Genomic DNA, 23,756 nt, shown 5'->3' on the forward strand with positions numbered 1-23,756 from the left:
ATGTAATGAAGGATAATTTCTGCTATTATAAGAAGCTTAAGCGATGATTTTCGTGAATAATTCTTAATCTGAATCACTACACTCCAGCGAAGTCGGAAGTAAATACATGTGTTCTCACTAACAAAAAGCCTTTTAAGGATGAATGAAGTTTTTAAACTACAAATAAGTACAGTGACTAGCTCTTAAGAGCAGAACTAATGCAGTATTCATTCATACAGCCACTTATACAACCACAATATTAATAATTAGGAGAAAAATGAACAAAAAGACAGATGGTGCCAGTTTCTGAAAAGCCACCTCGTCTCTCAAAACACCTTCTACAGGTAGCAGAAATACAGGTCCCACCAGAAGATGATTCAGAATTGAGACTCCAATTCACCCAGTCATAGACACTTTTATCACACTGACCACTGAAGAAAAGCAGTGACACTGATAACTGTTCATCTTTCAGATATAAAATCTGCTAATTAGAATCAGAGCAACATAGCAAACAAAGAGAAATGCCTGGTCTGTTGAGCCTACTTGAAACAGTCTGCAAATACTTATCCCCAGAACAACAGTAACAGAATAATATAGATACTAGTTTTTCTCTCCTCAAATTATTCTTACGTTCTAATATCACATTAAGTCACAGATTGCTTTTTTAAATAAGAAACTTCCTTGAAAAAGCTCAGACCACCTCATCTACCAGAAAATGCTCTGTAAAAATTACAAAAAGCTACATCAGTATTTTCTCAAAAGGAAAAGATATTAAATGTCATTTCACTACTGACAGATACTACTCTACCATAGTCTGAAGAGATGAATAGGGTTTGTAACTATCTCTTGCTAATCCTACTTCCATGTAAATGATTTCGTTTGTTTTGGCAAAGACTCACTAAGGAAAAGGAAGACTTCTTGACTGTTTCTACTCAGCAGTAATTTAATAGTGTGCTAGCACATAATATTCTTATTGTTTGATCTCAATCTGCATTACAAAACTGCTCACAAACCAGCAAATATCCCAGTCAGAGATGCGTCAGGGACAGTTCTCATGGGAACAGAACCCTAATCTCTTCAGATGGTGCTGTTTTCCAACAGGAGGAAGGCTGATGTCATACCAAGCAGCACATGAAAGTGTGAAACTTGCATGTCCCCAGATACACTAGGATTCGTTTGCATGGTTGAAGTGTTAGTTATGGACAAGGCCTTGCATAGGACAGGGTGGTTGGTTATCTACAGAGACCCATTCCAGGATGGATCAGGAAAACCAGAGACATGCCTGTCCACTGGTTAGTCTTTCATTGTCAGTTTTCATACACATCAAGGAGTCATTTCCATCATTTGGTTACTACTTCTATGCCTCCAATAAACATGGTCTCAAGAGTAGCATACAGAAAAAACAAACCTTGTGCATGGATTATTTTCTTTTCTGCTTCATTTTATCCTTACCTTCCACTGTTTGACCTTCTCTTCTGAGCATCTGAACAGCTCCTACATATTTCTTAAGTTGCACTTTTAGCACCTCATTTTCTCTGTTGATAAAAATAACAGAATAAAAAAATACAACTGTTTTCTCAATGTAGATAAAAGCCAGTTTCAATAGAAACAAACATACAAACTGTCATAACAAGCTTTATCTGCGTCATGAAGATGATAAAAAAATCTTACAGCTTAAATAATACATGAACAGCAGAGTTCCACATAAGAGATCACATAAAGACATTGGAGAAACAAATTATTTCATAGTCAGAAATATGATTAATTTAGATTTTCTATACACTATGGTACACTGAAAGGCAGAGAAATTATACAGTCTACGTAAATCAACTGTTGAATAAAATATTAGGGTGGGATATTAGACAAGGAAATTTAGAATGGTCAGTATAAAAGTAGGCATCATTTTACTATTTGCCAATGTATTTAATGTTGAGCAAATAAGAATTCAGCTTTAGAAACAGACTTGATAGCTGTAAGAAAATGCCAACACTTCAGCAACAACGTTCAAGGTACAAGTTTTCCACACACCAATCCTAAATGAAAACCATAGGAGAAGAAATTAAGTTAATCCCTTTGATTGTCATATTTTAGTGCCTGTCTCTGTCTCACTCTTCTTTGGAAAACACAGATATGCAAGCCAGCTACTATCATAGCTCCGCCTAACAACATTAAGCACCTTAGTTTATATTTGAAGGAAATAAAAGGGATTCTAACCAATGGAATTTTAAACAAATCTGACAGATCAGATGTCTTAAAATTCAATTATCTACCTGAGCCCATTCAGTTAACCAAAAGTGCTTATACAGAAGACACATAACTAAAATGTGTTACAAGAGAGTGAATTGAGACAACTTTTACTCTTCTTTAGGGAAGCATCAGGGTAGAAATACATAGGTGCCACAGACGCAGCACACACAAGAAACCCCCAACTGGTTAGAAAGAAGAGAGAACATGGGCAGGACAAAACTATGCCAGAGGAGTGGTTCAAGCTCTAGGAAGTTATTTAAGAATGAAGAGTATTCAGAAAAACATACAAATGTGTTTGATGGTCCTTATCATACTACATATATATACACACACACACAAAATATATGCACATTATATATATTCATGCACACAAAAAAAAACTGCTGTTGTAAGCAATGCCATAGTTATATATAAAACCCCTAAGCTGATGCTATATTCATATTTCTATGGATTTCAAATCAGTTTTCTGAACTACGCAACCTCAATTTGATTCAGTCCTTTAGTAGGAGGTTGCTAAATAATTAAGAAACTATTGATTACCCAACTATTAATTTTTAATGAAGTCTTTGATGATTTTATGCAGTTTATGATATTTTCCATTTCCTAGACTACAAAGAACAATTCAGGTTTTCCATCAGATGGATGCTGATGCTTAGATTTAGGGGACAAAAATAAAAGCAGAAACACAGTTTAATTAAAACAAGTCTAAATAATTCACTCAAGAAAATATATGACAGGTAGACAAAAAAGTTTCTCATCAGAAGTATAAGTCTGTCTGCATGGAAATAGCTGTATCCAGTTACAATACATTGAGTTTTAAGGATTCTCACTTCTATATTTGAGAAGAGGCTCAGAGCCTTCTGTCTGTACTGAGACAGCATCAAACAAAAAGAAAGGGGGAAAAAAAAAAAAAAAATCACAAATCCACTTTTTACTCTTGTGGCTATTGACTTCAAACTGATACAGTGCACATAACACAGTTTTTGATACAAAACTGAAATTCAAAGCAGAATACTAAGGCCAGGTCACAATTATGGCATTTTACCATCTTATTACTTCTCCTTCTTTGACATCTCTTTCTTGAAACTACTATTTATCTAGATCCCAAAGAGTGCTCATCCTGATATGTATGAATTTATATAGCCCTTTTTATCAGACTATGTCAAAAAGTAATAATAAATAGCAAGCACTCACTAAGTCTTAAATGACTTCAAAAGGAATTATATTAGATATTCATAGCAAGAATTTCATAGGAGTATAAACTCCTGTATAGGAGTTAAGGGTCAGATTTGCAGAAATTCTTGTCCAGCTCACTCAACAGTTCTACCTATAGGCAAGGATATTAAATACTTGTAATGTGCAGGGCCCAGCTTTACTTCAACTGTTCCAAATTCTACTATCCAACTTGAAACAAAGCTGTTAGCCTGTTCTGAGATTGCAGATAAACACTGAGCATCTTTCAAATCTTCCACACAATTTCACCTTCTGTGGTGCAGAATAAATGATGAGACTGCGAGTATGAGTTGAAGGAGATACAGGAGAAAAAAAAAAAAAGGAAAATCAGGCTGAAATACAGGGAAAAACAAAGACCGAGAACTACGCCACTAAAAACACATCCATCTCCAAAACTTCAATTATAATGAATTTCCCTGCCTGATCGCTTCTCCCATGTTAATAATCAGCTGAAAGACAGAGTGGTAATATGTCATTCTACCCTGCGTCAGCTCCATGAGAGAGGATGACAATGTAGTATTCTTACAAATTACTTTTTGTGCTCAAATGGCACAGGTCTAGTGTGTGTTGTTGATGGAACTTTATACCACTGGTGATTACTCATGCAGAAGGATGACACAAGACATACTTCACTTTGATTGTTCGATTATGAAACTAGAAAATGACAAATTAGGAGCTACACTGAAAAAATACTAAAGTTTGAAATCCAATCATAGAAAAAAAATGGATTTAAAGCAGCCTCTGAAACCAGAATTTAACTCCTCCCCCGGTGTGATTCTGATTTACTGTTATTTGGGTACACATAAGAAGTAGATTAACAGAATATCTTTGAAGCTTTATGTCTTCAAGCCAAACAAAAAACCCAAAAATGTATGCATTTCCCCACTTCTTTTTCTTTCAGACAAATAGGAAGTTAATTTCTGACAGAGCAGATTTATCTTCAAACTCTCTCCAAAAGTACGAAATACAGAAATACAAACATATTTCAAATACATCAACTTATAAATGCCATGTATCTATAACAACAGGGTAAGTTTTATTCCATCTGAAGCTTTTCAAGCAACTGTAGAAATTTCTCTGTAGCTCTGCAATTATTCTCCAAAGAAAACCAGACAAAGATATTTCCATGTTGCAATAAAAACAGGTTAATGCAATAGGGATCAATGTCTTTTAGCAGAGTATATTTTATTCTATGACATGATATAGTGAAATTACTTTTAGACAGAATTAAACTCTGCAGTTGGCTTTCTGCTTCTCCTGAAGATAAACCAGAATACTATAAAATTATATGTATCCACTCTCTGCCATTAATAGTGTCTTTGCTTAGAATCAGAGGGAAAATATAATCCTAATTACAGTAATAATCAGGACATGGTAATGATTGTAAGCAAAGAGAAGAGGAATGTAAGTACCAAAACCTGAAATGGTGATATGTGAGTAACTTCTATCTGTTTTCTAAAATGGAAGATGCCGCCTCAAAATCCCTAAAACTGTAAGCATTTCTCCTCACCAACAAGTTAATTCATGCCATGAAAAGTAGCAACTGTTCCCTAAGAAGTCTCCTATCAAGAGGATGAATGTACCAGAATAATAAGCAGTATGTTCTCACATCAAGCAGAGGACAGCGTGTTAAGAGATGCTATTCATCTGGAGCACAGCAGTGGATCAGCCTCGCTGCTGGGACTTCTGCTGTGTCCTGGAGAAGGACCAAGAACCTACAGGTGACATCTCCCCCACTTTCCTTACGCTAGGGGAGTTGAAGGAGCTTGGTTAATTTCCAATCATGTCCACAAAGTTTCTGCGACAGATAATTAGGCTTACTGAAGCATGTATACATACACTAAAAACAGTTTAAGGTCTACTCTGCAAGTCAAATTAGATGCATCTTATGCTTGTCAAAGTAAGATTTCTGGCTGCTAATACAAATTACTACAAGTAAGAGTGTTTTTTATAAAAGCTGACTTCCAAAACTTTCATTAAAAAGTTACGCAAGGTATCTTCAAGTTCTGATCTTTGTTGCAGAGGAAGAGGCCTTATAGGACTTCTTTTCCTATACTTTAACAGAAGACAAAAAACCGCACCACACAACTGCTTCTGTGAAAAGATACAAAAAAATTCTTCTGGGACTTCTGTAAAGTGAGCAAGGAAAGAATTTGAAAAGGGGTAGTTTCTCGTGTATGTTAACTATAATGGCCTAAAGAACACTGTAACTAATTTCCAAGAGCTGGTTCCCAAAGTTCAGAGGTGATGGCAATGCTGAGGACAAACACCGGATCAGTCTCACAACCAGCAATTTTATTGGATCATAAACCAGTGTTACACAGTACAGCAAAGTGGTAACTTTAACCCAGCCCCCACAGGTGATAAGCAGCGCCAGAGAGAACACACACATCAAGTAAGGTGTTATGCAACACAATCCTGAGAACAAGCACAACTCCTCTGAGAGCACGTAAATCAACACTGTGACCAGAGACTGTTAAACTAATCCAATGAATGCTTAGAACAAAACTTGTTTTGACATACACTGCTCAGATCTGTCAATATCTCAACCCTTCATGCCCCACGCTGGGTGCCAAAAGGACTGTCATGGTTTAACCACAGTCAACAACGAAGCACCACACAGGTGTGCTCACTCTCTCCCTCCATAGTGGGATGGTGGAGAGCACTGGGAAAAGAAAAAAAAGTAGAATTCATGGGTTGACATAAAGACAGTTTAACAGGGCAGAAAAGGGAAAATAATAATGATGATGATAATAATAAATAATATACAAAACAATCCCAGCACAATCCCAGGCACAGCTACAGGTTGGGCAGAGAAGAGATTCAGAGCAGCCCTGCAGAGAAGGACTTGGGGGTGTTGGTTAATGAGAAAATGAACATGAGCTGGATTCAGTGCGCTCACAGCCCAGAAAGCCAACTGTATCCTGGGCTGCATCAAAAGGAGCGTGACCAGCAGGTCAAAGGAGGTGATCCTGCCCCTCTACTCTGCCCTCCTGAGACCTCACTTGGGGCATTGTGTGCAGTTCTGAGGTCCTCAACATAAAAAGGACATGGAACTGTTGGAACAAGTCCAGAGAAGGGCCACGAGGATGATGAGGAGTGGAGCACCTCCCGTATGAAGAGAGGCTAGGAAAGTTGGGGCTGTTCAGCCTGGAGAAGAGAAGGCTGTGTGGAGACCTGTCCTGGGTTCAGCAGCAGCAGTCACTTTTCTTCTTCTTAGTAGCCGGTGCAGTGCTGTGGTTTTGACTTTCGGCCTGGGAGCAGCACTGATAACACCGATGTTTTTAGTTACTGTTCAGTAATGTTTAGTCTGACCAAGGACTTTCTGAGCCTCATGCTCTGCCAGGGAGGAGGGGAAGCTGGGAGGAAGCAGAGACAGGACACCTGACCCAAACTACCCAAAGAGGTATTCCATACCACAGCATGTCATGCCCAGTATATAAACTGGGGGCAGTTACACGGAAGGGCTAGATCACTGCTTGAGTTGGGCTGGGTATCGGTCAGCAAGTGGTGAGCGGTTGTATTCTCTTCCCTTGTTATTTCCCTTATCATTATTCTTATTGGTAGTAGCAGTACTGGTTTATGTTATACCTTTTTATCAGACTAAGTTACTGGAATGTTCTTATCTCAACCTGTGGGAGTTACACTTTTTCGATTCTTCTCCCCATCTCTCCAGGAGCAGAAGGGGGAGGAGAGGGAGTGAGAGAGAGACTGCGTGGTTCTGATTTACGGCTGGGCTTAAACCATGACAAGACCTCACGGCAGTCTTTCAGTATCTGAAGGGGGCCTATAAGGATGCAGGGAAGGGACTCTTCATTAGGGAATGTAGTGATAAGGGTTAACGAGTTAAACAGGGGACGTTCAGGTTAGATATAAGGAAGAAATTCTTTACTGTGAGAGTGGTGAGGCACTGGAACGGGTTTCTCAAGGAAGCTGTGAATGCTCCATCCCCGTCAGTGTTTAAGGCCAGGTTGGACAGAGCCTTGGGTGACATGGTTTAATGTGAGGTGCCCCTGCCCATGGCAGGGGAGGTGGAACTAGATGATCTTAAGTTCCTTTTCAACCCTAACTATTCTATGAAAACAAGTGATGCACAATGCAATTGCTCACCACCCACCAACCAATGCCCAGCAGCATACCCCAGGCAGCTTTCCCCCTAGTTTATATACTGAGCATGATGCCACAGGCATGGAATGTCCCTTGGGCAGCTGGGATCAGCTGTCCTGGATGTGTCCCTCTCAATTTTTTGTGGCCCTGGCCTACTCGCTGGTGGGATTGTGTAAGCTGGGAAGTCCTTGATTTAAATACAAGTCCTATTCAGCAACACCTAAACGATCAGTGTGTAATCAACATTATTCTCATCCTAAATCCAAAACCAGTGCACTGTACCAGCTAACAGGAAGAAAAATAACTGTCCCAGCTCAAACCAGGACAAACACCATATGCATGAAAAACTAAAAACTATTCTCATGATATAGACACCTAGACTGTGTTCAGATCTAAGCTATGAAAGGGCTGTATCATAGCACTAGCATCTCCTCTGAAGAAGCAAAAAATGTCTTTGTGGGTAAGAAATAAGAGGAAGTTGTTTATCTTATGAAATAACATGTCTCTTTAACTAAAATGTTTTTGTAACTCGTGCCATGTCACCAAGCAAATAAACAGAAAAAAAAATTGAATATAGGAATATTCAAATTATTTTTCAAAAGCAGGGACAAGAGGTATTTTTCCTGTTTCCAAGAAGCTGCTTAAGGTAAGTAACAGAATCATTTCAAGATGCACAACACATCCTCACTGAAGCTCTCTGGCTCTGAACAAAATGTTGTAAAAGAGATTAATACAAAATGCCAAATCCGAAAGCAATGTGGCTTAAATGATACAGACGCAAGATAAGGAAGAAAATTAGCTTGCAGAACTTACTGTAAACAGAAGGTACATAAAAGTGTAAGATAAAGTACAGTCAAACTCTCATCCCCCATTTCCTTACACAGTGTATTACCATCTTTATCTGCTTCTCTTGCTCCAAAGCCCATCCTTTGCAAAAAGCTTTCCTCCAACGTTTCTGAAGATAGTCTAACAATCTGCTATCTGAAGATTATCGGGTTTCACAGCTAACTTCAATACCTTTCTTTGCCTCACAAAGGGATGTAAAAGTATTCCATACAAAAAAAAAAAAAAAAAAAAAAAAAAAAAAAACACAATCAACCAAAACCACAGTCTTGATTAAAAACTTTCAGCACTGCTGAGAAGCCACTCGCAAAATATGTCCATGCAATCTGAGAAAGGCTTATCCATGAAAGGGGGGGATAATAATTAAAACAACAAGAATGAAAAAAAACAGCTTACAAAATTATACCAGAGAGTCTATTTAGTCTATTCTATCATTAGAAAATGGGTTGAATGCTGAGACTGCTCCTTTTTAAATAATACCATAGCTGTTATGAAACAGCTATTCAAATACTTCACATGAAAGAACGAGATTACCACTACTTGAAACTGAAGTGACCCAAGAATTTTTCCAGTTTTCTTAGGACACTCAGGAAACTTTCTCTAAGCAAGCCAGCATTTTGTCTATGAGACCAGAGACTCTTTGGAGAGCCTAGAAGATCAACTGGATAAATCAATAATGCAGATATCCAGCAGTAATAATTTCAACACTGACTAATATGTCACTGAAATCTGCTTTCCCAAAACCTTCAGGAAGGTATTTATATCAAATGTTTTGCAAGAGCTTTAGGGACATTGAAATACACATTTTTTTTCATCAAATTACAATACTCAGATTGTTATTGAATTCTTTGTTTTAAAATGTTCAGAATATTACAACTGAGGAAATTTTTCTAATGTAGGCATTCGATCAATTATTTTCAAGGTATATATGTATATATATATAGTGAGATTTCACTATTACAAAATATCTGAAACTTAAGTTTCCTCTTACTTACCTAGTGCATTATGCAGCACTTTCCAAACTTTGTTATCTTAAATTCTTCAATTTATCTTGCCCAACTTCATGGCTTAAAATATTATTTACTTAATAAATTTTACCACTTTTACTATTGCAGCAGCATTACCTACAGTGTACAAAGTGAACCAGCAAAGGAATTTAGAAGAAAAACCTATATTCCAAAATAGCTATATGCAGTTTCTTATGTGCCAGACAATGAGTTGCAATGAATCATTAAAGAAATGCAGCCAAAGTCTAAAATAACCAGTGACATAAGAATCTGTTGTACCTAAGCAGCTCCCAATGCTGTTTTCATTATGTGACAAGGTAATCTGACTTTGAGAAGAACAATCAACACAACATGCCCAGTCTTAGCAGCAATAAATTAAACTTGTTTAAAAATAATGTTATTCTAAGTGAGCATCTGTTTAGATCTTATTATACAAGCTCCTAATCTATTCTTCAAAAAGGTATGTGCATGAGCAGTATCTGATTCACCCATATGTCCCTGCAAATTCTAAAACTGTGGGGGAAGTGAGTCAAATAAATATGAATAGACAATTCCTATACCCATTAAACGATGAAGTATTGGCATTGTTTCAATTGCCCTGCATCACATGAATGTCAAACCCACTCGTGCAGATCTCTCCCTCCCTCAAAGTGAGTAGTTCAGTTTGATGTGTCATCAAAGGCAGAACTGGTAATGTTCTAAATACTTTTTTTCTTAAGAAAGCTTTGTATTTATCATTTTCAGATAGTGGTTCTGCTGTGCAACAAAACACATACAGGAATCTCAGCTGTGTCACCTCACAATTAACACTAAGCACTCTGCCTGCGCAGGCAGAAAACAAACAGTTCCCCCTATGATAAGAGAGAGATTACTGTTATTCAACACTTGGGATAGGTTTGTTTACTATACATGTGAATTATGCCCAAAATCTCAGGCATCATAGGCTACTCTAGAGCTTATTTAGAATTGTAAGAAGAAAAATCACATGATTACAACAATATTTACCTTCAAAAGCCTTTGTTAAGCTAAATCACTTTCAGACAAGGGAAGGATTAAAATTCTTTCAGCATAGCTGTGGTACAAAGTCAAGATGGAGGCAAGTCACTGCCAGAGCCAATGTTGTTTAACAGCTTTGTTAACGAAGCGGATGCTGGGACACACCTCAGCAAATTCATAGACAACACAACACTGGGGAGCAGCTGATACATGGGATAGTTGTGCTGTCATCCAGAGGGACCTGCACAGGCTGGAGAACTGGACTCAGTCAAATTCCTTAGGGCTCAACAAGAGGAAATGCAGAGTCCTGCACCTGGGGAGGAATTGTCTTAGGCAACCATACATACTGGGAGCTGGAAAACAGCTTTCCAGAAAAGGATCTGTGAGTCCTGGCGGACAAGCAGCTGCCAATGAGCCATCAATGCCCCCTTTGTGGAAAAGAAAGCCAACAACACCTTGGACCACATTAGAAAGAACGCTGATAATGGGTCACTGTCAAAAACATGGAAATGGTCTTGAGCAGCCTGTTCCAGCTGACCTTCTTAGGGCTAGGAGCAAACAATTGCACTGCTTCCGAAACTGGTATTGTTAATGCTGTTTCGCAACAACTGTTGCTTATGATACAGTGGCGGATAAAGTGGTCAGCCATGGAAACCTGACAACGGGACAAGAAAAAGAAACAAAACATTTGCCCCTGGAAAACAAAGTCATGCTTAAATAATCAGATAGAAGGAAGACAGGTCAGATGGAAATGTCACTGACGAGGATAATTATCCATTCTTTACTGCCTACATACGTGAGGTATGCGTCAGCAGCATCTGACACTGACATGGTTCTATGTAACTGAAAACAATGAAGACACAAATACCCTAACTCGATTCAAATGACACTAGGGCCACTCAGCACAATTTCTACTGACTGAAGTAAGAACCTGCTGGGAGGAGAAGAGCCCCCATACTAAGCTCAGTGTGGAAGTATGCAAGACATCTACCAGAGGAAATACCGTAGATTAGTATTAAATTGAAGTAAGTCTCCAAAACAAGTCCTCACTGCTCCAGATCTGAGAGCTAGAATCCCAACAACCAAGCCTGTGTGTTTTTGAAAACCTAACCAAAACCCAAAACAAATCCCAAAACCCCTCATGATTTACACATGCACCAAAGCAGCCATTTCCACTAATAGAACAAGTTTTTCATTATTCTAGGACAGCAACATCAGTCTATTTGCAACATTCACATGGTGTTTCTGTTCCCCTCCCTGCCCCCTTACATTTAAAAGACGTATCAAATTTAAGGTTTGGAAAATACTGTTTGGAGACAGTGCTAGGTACATTAACAATACCATATATCCAACAGAAGGTAAAAACCGCACAGGACCTTGATATTCTGATTTGTTCCAGACTGGGCAGACAGCTATACCAAGAATCTCACAGATAACAAGTAAAATGAAAATCAATTAAAAACATTTAAAATTTGTGTAAAAATTAGAACAAAATTAGTTGCATATTCCTGAGGGGTGGGTGGTTTGAGGAGACAGAACTGGAAAAAGTACATATATGAAGAGACAAAGGTCATCTTTCATTTACCTTACACACACATGTATTGCTTTGTATCTAGACTCATTAACTGTCACTATTTTCCTGGCTTATGTTTCTTAGTATTAGTCTAATCACTTCTTCAAATTAAATGTGATGTTGTCCAAGGGTCAGTTCACTAATATTCCTTCCTCTGAAGCTGTAGTGGTAGTTTTACTAATATTTTAAACTCTCTCTTACTGTTAACACTAGACAAAATAAAACCCACAAACTCACTGAATGTCAGAAAATCTTCCAAAGGTTTTCTTCAGCCTAAATTCAACTGAAGTCCATGTGATTTTTAGTCCTAAATCACAGAGCCATTAGGATTGGAAGGCACCTCTGGAGATTATCCAGCCCAACCCCTTGACAAGGCAGGGCCACCAGGAGCAGGTTACACAGGAACATGTCCGGATGGGTTTGGAATGTCTCTAGAGAGGGAGAACACCACAAACTCCCCTGGGCAGCCTGTTCCAGTGCTCTGCCACTCACAGTGGAAAGAAGTTCTTCCTCATGTTGAGGTGAAACTTACTGTGTTTTAGTTTATGGCTATTGCTCCTCTTCTTGTCTCTGGGCACCACTGAAAAGGGTCTGGCACCATCTTCCTGGCACCTGCCTTTGAGGTACTGATCTGCATTGATGAGATCCCCTCACAGTCTGCTCTTCTCTAGACTAACCAGGCCCACCTCCCGCAATCTCTGCTTGCAAGAGAGATGCACTTGAGACACCTGACCATCCCTGATGGCCCTAAAATCATTTTTGCAGCCCCAGTGTTCACTTATGCTCTTCTGAAAATTACTTTAATATTCTTGTCTCCTGTATGCAGAATTTTTTATTTCCTTGTTCCACTGCTGTTACTTTTTATGACAGTTTCAGCACTCCTTACCGTGCCAACGCTTGGACTTTCATGGCATGTCGCTCTTCCTGCTCTGCTGCTTTCCTTCTCCAGTTGTCCATTTCCTGCCTTAGCGCTGCAGAATGCTCCATCTCTCCATCAAGGAGATTTCTCAGAGATCTGGAGGAAGGCAGCAGCCTCTGTTAGAACACTGCTAACACTACCTGGTAATTAGAATATACTTTATGAATTAAAAAGTGGGTTGCCTGAATGATACCACTGACATCTCCCTAAATTTTTATTATTCAGTATAATAAATTCACAATTTGATTATGCAAAGATATGAAAATCTACAAGGAAGAAGGACCCAATAAAACAGTTGGCAGCACTTACTCTGTGAACTTGTGTTACTCTCATCCATATGCCCAAAGAGCAATCTATTATGGCATCTACTGTACCACCAGGAAGAAATAATTTATTACAGAAAACATCTTAAAAGCTGGTTTCAGTGCTTCAGTGCAAGTCCGTACATCTCAGGAGTAATCTATAAGCAATGTATTTACTAGCAGGAGCAGGAGACGGGTAGGGGTCTTGTCTCCAGTGAGAGCAATACCATAGACCTCTGTGTAAAACTTTCAGTGAGATAGCAAAGGTCAGCGTGATGCTGACCTGGTCCTTCTGCCAAAAAAAAAACATGAAACTGAACGGAGCATTAACTTGAAATTATGGGAGTAAGGGTAAGAGGCAGCAAAAGGGGATCAGCTGGTAGTCCCGATACTAAAACAAACGAACTCTAAATTATCTACAGAAAAATGTAAATTACCAAAACAGCCCTACTACAGCATAACAACAGTATGTCTTGAACACATTTGTATTTTCATTCATCTAGCCATGTGTTCCAATAGGCTATATAAATACAAAGTAGGCTTGACAGCATTTTAAAAAAGCCACTTATCATTTTTACATCGTCATTTTGTCCCAAGTGAACAGCAAGACACAAGTAACAGCCACTTTCAGCATAACATTGTTAGCCATCCTACAGCACTTCTGTACCAGAATGGCAATTTTCTGAATTATGTGTAGGAGAAGCTTTTACTCACTTGGAAATCTGCTTTAAGGGATCTTAAGAATCTTTTGGCTATAAGTTTTGGTTTTAAAAAACTACAAAAGCAAAACTAGCAAAGCTCCAAAGAGAAAGAGTTATATATGATTTGAATTTAAAGGAAAAAGTTGACCTGCAGACAGAAGAATATATACATCAAAAAAATTACATAAAAATTACACATAGCTTTACACAAAGAACAGCTTGTACTAGAGAACAGATTTTCATTTTTTAATTAAGTCTCTCTTGACTAGATAAAGAAAACTACCTATTCTGTTCTTCCAGTTCATCTTTTCTATTCATCATGGCCACGATAGCTTGACGAAGTTCATCTAAAGAGAAGGGACAGAAAAGATGAATTCCTGTGTGTATAGTCATGTACATAGTGGCACTAATTCAGCAACACACTTAAGATGATGCCAGCATCATTTGCTATTAGAAAAGTACATAAAAACACTCTTAATCTGACCACTAATTTAAGCAATCTTCAAAAATGGTATTATACAACACAGCAACAGAAGTATTGATCAAATCTAACTAGGCTGCTTCTGGCTTTAACACAGATGTTGACAAATTTGCCTGTGGCTACAGCTGTTTTGTTTTAATCACAGACATATGGGGACAATGCACCTTCTCACTACTTCACTATTTGCATACTAATAAGATACGCTGTTACTTGCTTAACTTCAAATTGCTTGTTTTCTATTCTAGAAATTCAGACTCAGGAAATACAACTGTTACAGCAAGACCAGAACAGAGAAAACATCACTGCTTCTTCACAGCATTTCTTCTCAAACTCAGTCTTAAAGAATGTCTTAAAGACTATGGGATTTCCAAATCATAGAATCATAGAATATTTAGGGTTGGAAGGACCTTAAGATCTTACCATTTCCTGTGCAAACCTTTTCATTTCCTATAAATACCTTAAAAAACCACATTGTCATTACACCAAGAATTTTTTTTGTCCAACAAAGGCTGACTTTTATAACTTTTAAGGACTTCCCTAGAGTTAGGTTTAACAGTAATACCAGGGTAGCTGAATACCATGCAGAAAAACATCAGCTAAACACTGCCTCAACTTGAATCCTTCTGCTATTACAAAGCTTTCACCACGTAACCGTACAGCTGCACTATTACTAGTTACTATAAATTTAGAGAAAAATATTAACAGTTTCTACAACAGATTCTGGCTTCCAGATCTTGCATGAATACATGAAATACAACAGGCCTTCAAAGATCTGAATGCCTCATCCCTGGCAACGTTCAAGGCCAGGCTGGATGGGGCTTGGAGCAACCTGGTCTAGTGGAAGGTGTCTCTGCTTCCTTGATATTGTCTATAGTTACAGAGATTTTTGCCAGTTAAAAAAAAAAAAAAAAAAGAAAAAAAAAACCACACCCAAACTTAACATTTTTGTCCTGTGGGCCAGATTAAGTTTGCTGAACTCCAGTAGTGGATGAAATATGAACATTTCCAATACATCAATCGAGCATATCAGTCAGTACAGACACCACAATTCCACGCTGGCATTGCTGGCAAATCCCCCTGGCAGGACTCAGTCGGAGCCTCCTATCACCTGACATCGATCAATCCAATTCATCATTCATCACCAATCAATCTTTCATGCTAGATTTTTTCCAAAACATTTCTGCTTCTCTGGCCATGAAGAAAGACGATGATTATTTTCCTACCCATTCCACGCTAGCGCTTGAGAACTAACTGACATTAGCAAGAAACCTTTCAGTAGGTCATTAGAGGGATTTTGCACTTCATTAATTCAGCACAGAAAGAATGATTACTTTACCGGAGTAACTTAGCATCTTTATACAAGTTCTCTAGATGTTCTCTGAAAAATTAAAATATCCAGATCCTGTAGAAATTATTATCTGAGTACTTTAAACGGGCTTCCTAAGGCTGTGCTTGCAGTATAAAGGCCTTTCCAGCTTGCTTTACCCATCATTGGGTAAAGTATTATATTTAGCTATATCAAACTTGATCACCATGAAACTCAACACACTCTTAGTATTCTTTTGGTCATAGGAGACACTGCCACTCTGAGGGCAGACTGGAAAAGTTGGGGGGTTTGAGGGGTTTTTTTTTGGTTGTGTTATATTGTGGTTTGCTGGTGGGATTTTTTGGCAGTGGAAAATAGGTGGGCTGTAACAGTCACAGAAAAATAATATGGAGTGTTGTGAAAGTGGACCACAATCCATCAGCCTATCTGTGAAATAAAAACTTGTTCTAAGGATGAGCAAAATAGAACACTAAGTGTTCAAGCCTTCTACAAGTGTACAACACAAGCAAAACAAATCCATAGTGAGCCTTGAGTACGGTAACACTAACAAAATGAATGTCTTAAATGATTAAGCTGAATTCAGAATCTTCCTCAAGAAAGCAACAAGCCAATGATATTTTAAACATTTGAAGAATGTCATTAAAATATGATATTGTGCAGTCTGAGTTAGTTCTATTACTTCTCTGACTCTGAAGAAATTAAAGCCATTGATACTCAGACAAGTCATTGTATTTCTGGCTCTGCACCTATGCTGGGGTGAATGCTCTACAATAACAGCCCATACGCATACTCAGTCTGTTTAAATGTGCCCTGATTTATTAACACTTCAACAGTGAAGCCATTATAAATTGTCTTCATTTTTCCAATTTTACCAACCTATTCAAAGTGCAACCTTAACTTGCCTAATAACTTAATCTTCTTTCCCTCATTCCATCCAGCATCTTCTGCATGAGTAGAACTGAAATCCTATCTTCTCTCACTCCCCTCTCCAACACACACACAAGAAAGCAGAGCATGAAAGCAAGATTCTGCTAAAACACCATGGCTGGCTTAAAAGGAGAAGAAATAAAAGACATTAAAATGCTTTTTATTTCCATTTGCCTAATTTTTTCTGAGAGTTATGGAATAGACAGTACTGTAGTGACCCAGCAAAGAAGAAACTGTACATTGCATTATCACAAAAACTAACGCTTAATTTAGGACCACAAAAGCAAACAGACTTCATACTCAGTACTTCTTACTAGTTTAGTTCAACTACATGCAGCAGTGGAGATGTGGAAGAAAGGATCAACACAAACACAGTCCGGGCTAAGGAGGCTTGTGCAGCCTGTGCTTACCCTAGCAGTGCTTTTGCTTTATTGCTGTACCTATGCTATTTCTTCTTGAAGTGGTGAGTATTAAGCAGTCATATTTTCTACCAATTACTCAAAACAAACACAAGAACTATACAGTTTTTCAACACCTCTTTAACCTCACCATCCACCTAAAATATAACAGAGTCAGACATTCACTTGTGTAATCAAATGAAGAGATACCAAGGAAAAAAAAAAAAAAATCAAAACCTTATATTTCATCATCTTCTGATGCAAGTAACAATATAACTGAAAGGGCAGCTTCCTATTTAATTCAAGCATAACATTCAAAACTTAAAAAAAAAAAATCATAATTTCTTACTCTCATTTATGCTTCTTGAAAACTTCTAGGAGCATGTCAGAAGAGTCAGCTGAATACAGACAAAGTAACTCCAGTGTCATGCACCATGGCAGGTTCACTTCAGATCTACCAGAACATCCAGTTCCTCAGCTTTTGTCTATGTTGTACTTGCCTCTCAGATGAGTGTATGATCATAATCTTTTTTTTTAAGCAGACTTCTATCTCATTCATTGTGTACATTAGAAAAAGGAATAAATAAATAAAACCTTAAAAAACAGTGTTGTGGCAGCAACCATACACTAGGTATTTTTTTTTTATTTCTGGACTTTGCAACCTCAATCTTTTTCCTCCTCCTAAGTAACAGTGAGAGGATGGCCAGGTCAACCCACTTCAGAAAACATGCGTATGTCCCATTTCTGAACTGCTTTGTGCTTGGTGTCATTTACAGTCTGTAAAGTAACACTAATGGAAAGAGCTATACAACTGCTATTAACAATCAGCATTCAATACCAGCATACTTCAAAATTCATATGATAATCAGAGTTTCATAAAGACATATACGAGATTACTAGTAAAGTCTTGAAAATTGTGTCATCTTAAGAGTTACTTTTGCAACAACTTCCATGTGCAAACCAGTAATTCCAAACCAGGTCTTTTTTATGGTTTGTTTTTTTTTTACTGATAAAAAATGAAGGAATATGCAAATTAAATCATTCATATTAAACTTCACTTTTTAAAACCCCCAAAACTGTCCTTTATTGTTGAAATTAATCCGTAGTGCCTAATTGCTAATAAAGCAGATATTTCCTCCAAAACCTTTTTTAATTTCCTTGCATACTACATGCAAAAGTCTAACTCCTATAAAGCTTTTGTAAGGTCACATTCAGAGCATGAAATACATAGAGAAATGCCATGCTTTAAGAAACACCTGCCAACTTACCAGCAACCTCCAGAAAAGTCCTAAGTTTAACAACTCTTCTGCTGTTAAGATTGGAAAAGTCTGATTTGCAATCACCTGTTATGAAGACTGAGCTGTAAGTGAAATCATCTCTCTTGTACACAAGGTCTTGCAGCACTCCCCTGCAATCCTGCAGATGGAATAGCAGGGTGGGCTGGGAACAGGCTACAGGAATGACTTTTTGGGTTTATTTTCCACAGTGCAAATTTACACAGATATTTTCAGAAACAAATAAACTTCCAACAGATGATCTACATCTTAAATCAGAAGTCTGACCTTTAAAGACATGCTCCCTAAGCTGCCTGTGTGAACACTGGATATTAAGGGTTTATTTAGTGCCCCAAGATTCTGCAAATATTATCCTGTCATGTTACTACTATTAAGGCAAATCGTAGTAGGAAACAAATTAGACAACACAGGTACTGTTTAGTAGGGTCCTGATGAAAAAATAGAAGTCCATAAGATGAACTGCTTTTTTCTCAGTGATTAAATTTATACACACTCTTTCCACAGTTCTCTTTCAGAGAAGTGACAGGAATTTAGTAGCTGTCAGTAAGTGGTGGCAACCAAGTTACAAAACACATCAAAAGCTATTTAGAGGACAAAGTACATAAAACATACACCTTATTTACCTACGTACCAAGATCAAAATATGGTATGTAGGTTTCATTATCCATTAAAGTTATTCAGTGATCATGAAAAAACTGGGGGCTTTTTCCAGAACATATGAAAAAATAGAGAATAATGTACAACACTACACCCTTTGCTAACCTTTGTGGTTACACCCAACTTTAAAAACTGAGTGAAATTATAGTGGTAAAAACAGGTGCCCACTTATTTACTAAAACCAGCACTATAGCCAAAGAACCTTGTACAGAAGGACACAAGTAGCATCCTTCTAAAATTAAAGTTTTGGAACTTCCCTTTTTTCCACTGCAAAGCAAAACTGAGAGACTTATGCTTGTAGGACAGATTATTCTGATGGTGTAAAAAATGCTGAAAATACAATCTTCCAATGACAATAATTGGAGAAAACAAAGCTGTTTGTGATTCAAGTATGAGAAGGTAAATGCAATGTTTTACACACTGGAAAATGACATGGAATAGGCACATAAATACAAAACTTCTGACAAACTTGTTAATAAAATTGGTTATAATACAGAATAATCCATAAAGTAGGGTGAGGTTTCAAAGGATGTCTTCTATACTCAGTGGAACCCTCTGCAGATGAGGATTTCTCTCGAGTGGTATTTTTTGAGCTCTATCTCCTGCCAAGTTGACCTCTACATGACAAATGTGCTGACGTAAAGTCAGGAAGATCATTCAAAATGGCAGAAATTCTAAATTACAGCTTCTCAGAACACAATTTTCTGGCCTGCATGTCAAAAGAACCAAGCAAGGGTTAGTACTGTGCTAGTAAGCTGGAATGAAAGGAGGAAAAGAATAAACACCCAAAATTTCATTTCAGGCGTTGTCTGCAGAAGCAAGAAGCACAAAAATCCAGTCACTGGAGACTCACAGCTTTTCTCCTTGCACTATTGCATCCCATTTTTCTTCTCTGATGTGTTAGAATTAGTTGCTATGCAACCAGGCTCTAAGCCTCACCATTTAATAAATCTTCTGCTAATTGCAATAAAAAAAAAGAGCTTCAGTATCTGGCTTTGTCACAGAACTGAATTCCTGCTGCCCAGGGGATCTGCAACTAGTAACAATGAACTTGAGAAAGAAATTATTATTGAATGTATCTGGGATCAGATGCTTTAAAGGCATTAACTTATATGAACAGTCGGCTGAATTTGGTTCTAATGACAATTAGATTATTTCCTAAGCATTTCACTGGTTTTGGAATTGTTTTCACATACTTTCCCCCTTCCTCCCACCAAAGCCTTCTCTGAAATGGGAACTGATGGTAGCGTGCATGCTTCTGTTGATCCTGTGGCTCTTTTCATTTAGAAATTGCTAAGCATCAAGAATTGAAAATCACAAGATTTACTTTCTATTTTATAGCTGTTAACTACACATAGGAACTGAGCAACTAAAGGAGATCAATTGCGGCCCCTGCTGGTACTTACTACACCAACAAACAACAACAGCAAGACAGAGTGCTCCGTAAAATTTTATTACTCAGAAAAAAAAAAAAAGTAAGAACAAAAGGATATTGCAGTAATAATATGAGCAGAGAATATCCAAGTGACCAAAGTATCACAGTAACTATCAACAATCTACACATGTACAACATTTAACTATGTCACTTAAAAGTCTCAAACTAGCTATTACCCTTCATAAAGTACTTGGTAATGCTCTGTCAGCAGGCTCAGACCAGAGCCTAAAACAGTACTCAGTGAAAGTGCATGGTCTACCCCCTTTAACACACATTGACACAGATATCATTTGAACATGACATTAGAACACGAGATTACAGTATTGTAAGGGTTCATTCATTCTGATGATTTCATAAATCAATTTCAGAAAACAATCCTGGCTGCACCACTTCTACATTCCCAAATCTCATAATTTGAAACTGTACATATTTAAATTAAGAAAAAAGAACACACATACCCCGGAGCTTTAGGAACAAAGCCATATCCACCAGTTCATTTACAAATTTCCTGTACAGTGAGGAAAATAAAATCATACTGGCTTACATGCTAATCAGTTTAAGAACTAAATCTTTCTTCTACAAGCTTTTGTGAAGGGAAAAAAAAAAAGCCTAAAAATGGGGTAGGGGTAAACAAACTGCCTGTGCTTCTACTAATACCCTTCTACAGCAAAGGCTATTTCATCCTGTCCAGCTCAACTCTTAACACCACTGAAAATACGACTGTACTCCAACCTTAATCTTAACTGAACTTTGATTATGAAAGCCCATATTTATGTTTGCAGCAGATTTCCCTAACAAAACCATATACTGAATGTACACAGAAGGAGTTCTGGGTTTGTTAGTTTCAGGCTTTTTTCTGACTAAGCTTTAATAAAAGCAGGCAAAATGAGTAAGATCAGATCAGAACTAACCATTAATGTTTTCAGAACTTGCAGAGATCTAAAGACATTAATAGAATTAAATAATTATTGTTCATTTAAGTACTTAAGCCACATCTAGTATAAGGATGACATCAACTTTTCTGGGGAAAGAGAACCTAATGTCACACCAGCTGCAATGAACAATAACCTGGGATCTGCCAATTCAAGAATCATTTTAGAGCAATTGTTTCTAATATGGCCAGCGTATCAGGAATGAAGTGCTGTATGCCTCTCTGAACAGACCTTACTGAAACAAAAATATGTATTGAGAATGACAGAGTTAATTCCAGCAGTCTAGATACATCAAGGAAGTACTTACTAATTGTCATGGATTCTGGCACAGTGGCTGAAGGCAACATATTGCTGAAAGCATTCACTTGAGCTGGAGGACTGACTTCCACTCTAGTCATAAAAGTACAATTTCATCAATAAATGAAAACAAAATCCTGAATTCAAAACTTAGAAAAGAATTCCAGAAACTATAATTATCATCATATTCACCCATATTTAATCAACTTTTATTTAATTATCTTTTAACATATTTGTTGTGAGTCTGATTTAAGAATACACGCCAAAAAAAAAATCCACATCAAAAGTCCATGAAGAATACAGTAAAAAAATAACAAGAATCAACAAAAAAAAACTATTTTCAAAGTCAGGATGGTGATTCTACCTGTTATTTGACATGAGTATGTGACTTCAAGGTAATTAGGAAAAGTTCAATATAGGAAACTATGCGTAAAGGGATATAGGCTTTTGTATTAGTCTTTCCAAACATTTGCAGAAAGTACCCTGAGGAACAGTTTGCTTCCCAGCACTGAGCATCTACGCATTACGGAACAGTAAGAAATTGGCAGCTACAGGGTGAAAATCTTTTCATTTAAGGAAAAAATATATGAAACATACCTGTAAGGAAGATCAGACCTTCTTGGAACCAGTTCTACTGTATGAACGTGTTCATGTCCTTCTCCATTCTCCAAGTTATCTACAGTAGAATATACAAACATTAGCTTTCTTCAGCTAACAGCACTTAAAAACGAAACCAAAAACAAAACCAGAAGAAAGGTAGTTAAATTTTTAACTAGCAATACTCATCTTTACTAAAGCTTTTAAACACTTTAAATTCCTTCTCCAAGGTTGGCTTCTGCACATTCACCCCAAATGCCAGCAGGATTGTAAAGTCCCTTAGGAACACAGTTTCAGTCTAGAAAAGAAGTAGTATTGCACAATTCCCAAGTTTTAACTTGGATGTACATTTTACATTGAAAACAATGCTGCAAAGCTATGAAGTGACTCCTTACTGAAGTGATTTTTGCAAGTCTCAGGAGCTTAACATGGCATCTGACACTCATTATGAATCTCTTTGTGACTTGCAGGAAAAGGATTTGTAGTTAGTCCCCCATATGTGAAAACCTGCGCAGACACCAGTCCCTTCTGCAATCCTTACAGAGCACCATGCTTTTCCATGGCTCTTTAAGCCCAGGTACCAAACATCAGGAATCAGACAGATATTTTTTAAAAAGCATGGATAATATGCATCTGTCTGCAGATTCACAACTGTCAGGATCAAAGCATACACATCACTGGGCCTGTTATTAAGGTAGCTCAGGTGGAAAGAAACAAAAATGACATTTCACTGATGTTTCCTGCATCTTACTATTTAAGGGTTACAAAGTTACCACAAAACTATCCTAAAAGCATGAGCTAAAACAGGCCAGAATATAAAAATCAGGAATTAAAGGGAAAAAGTTAATGTGAGTTCCCACTCCACAATATACCCACCCCCAGAAACAGGAACATTTACTTGTATTCCAGATTTCAAACTGTTGCAATCAGCAAACCCTTATAAATCTATGGACCTTTTCTAACCATTTCTGGATAATAGTTAATACAATGCCACAAACTAAATGTTTTCTACATCCAATCCTTCACAAACTGGAAAAGGAAAATGGAAGTACAAAAGTGAAAGTACAAAAAAGAAGTAAAAAATGTTTTTTTTTTTTTTTTTTTTTTTTTGATCCACTGGCATTTTTGAAGAGGTACATGGACAGCAGAGAGCAGCACCGCATTATGTGACAATTCACATTATTTTCATCACCAATCTTACAGGACTGAATTACACTTTTTCTATTAACAGTCCATTTAAACTCTGAGCATATATAACACATATGCAAAAAATGTGAAAAATCTTATAATTAAAACATTATTTTACTACCAATAAGACATTTTTAAGTGGTTCCAGAAATAAGAATACATAGCCAAAGTTTGATAAAAGCAATGTTCTTATGAACAGCTAGCAAAATGTTAACTGGGGAAAGTGGATGCGGCAAATGGCGGAAGTTTTTTGTCTTTGGTAGCAATACACACGCTGTAAAAGCACCAGCTCTTCTTTTCCATACCTCTGACTAT

The 23,756-nt window shown here is 37.4% G+C and overlaps 1 protein-coding gene across 7 annotated transcripts in view; it reads right to left on the bottom strand.

The window, feature by feature from the left end:
- The window catches only part of SNX29 (sorting nexin 29), a 117,948-nt gene that overhangs the window by 79,838 nt on the left and 14,354 nt on the right, over positions 1–23,756 (bottom strand). For 6 of the 7 annotated variants that reach the window (XR_008972019.1, XM_057407913.1, XM_057407912.1 and 3 more), the window contains exons 10-14: positions 22,254–22,332; positions 21,667–21,749; positions 14,191–14,254; positions 12,872–13,000; positions 1,432–1,514 (exon numbers count right to left, since the gene is read on the bottom strand). Coding sequence is in view for 6 of the 7 variants with exons in the window: in XM_057407913.1 (XP_057263896.1) it covers positions 1,432–1,514; positions 12,872–13,000; positions 14,191–14,254; positions 21,667–21,749; positions 22,254–22,332 (438 nt within the window). In the remaining variant the exon portion in view is untranslated. The remainder of the gene's footprint in view (positions 1–1,431; positions 1,515–12,871; positions 13,001–14,190; positions 14,255–21,666; positions 21,750–22,253; positions 22,333–23,756) is intronic. The other variant, XM_057407918.1, reaches the window with a different exon arrangement.

The sequence above is a fragment of the Pezoporus wallicus genome, unplaced genomic scaffold (genome assembly GCF_028554395.1).
Source record: "Pezoporus wallicus isolate ANWC-B61680 ecotype Strahan unplaced genomic scaffold, APGP_CSIRO_Pwel_v1 contig_4012, whole genome shotgun sequence".
NCBI classification, from domain to species: Eukaryota; Metazoa; Chordata; class Aves; order Psittaciformes; family Psittacidae; genus Pezoporus; species Pezoporus wallicus.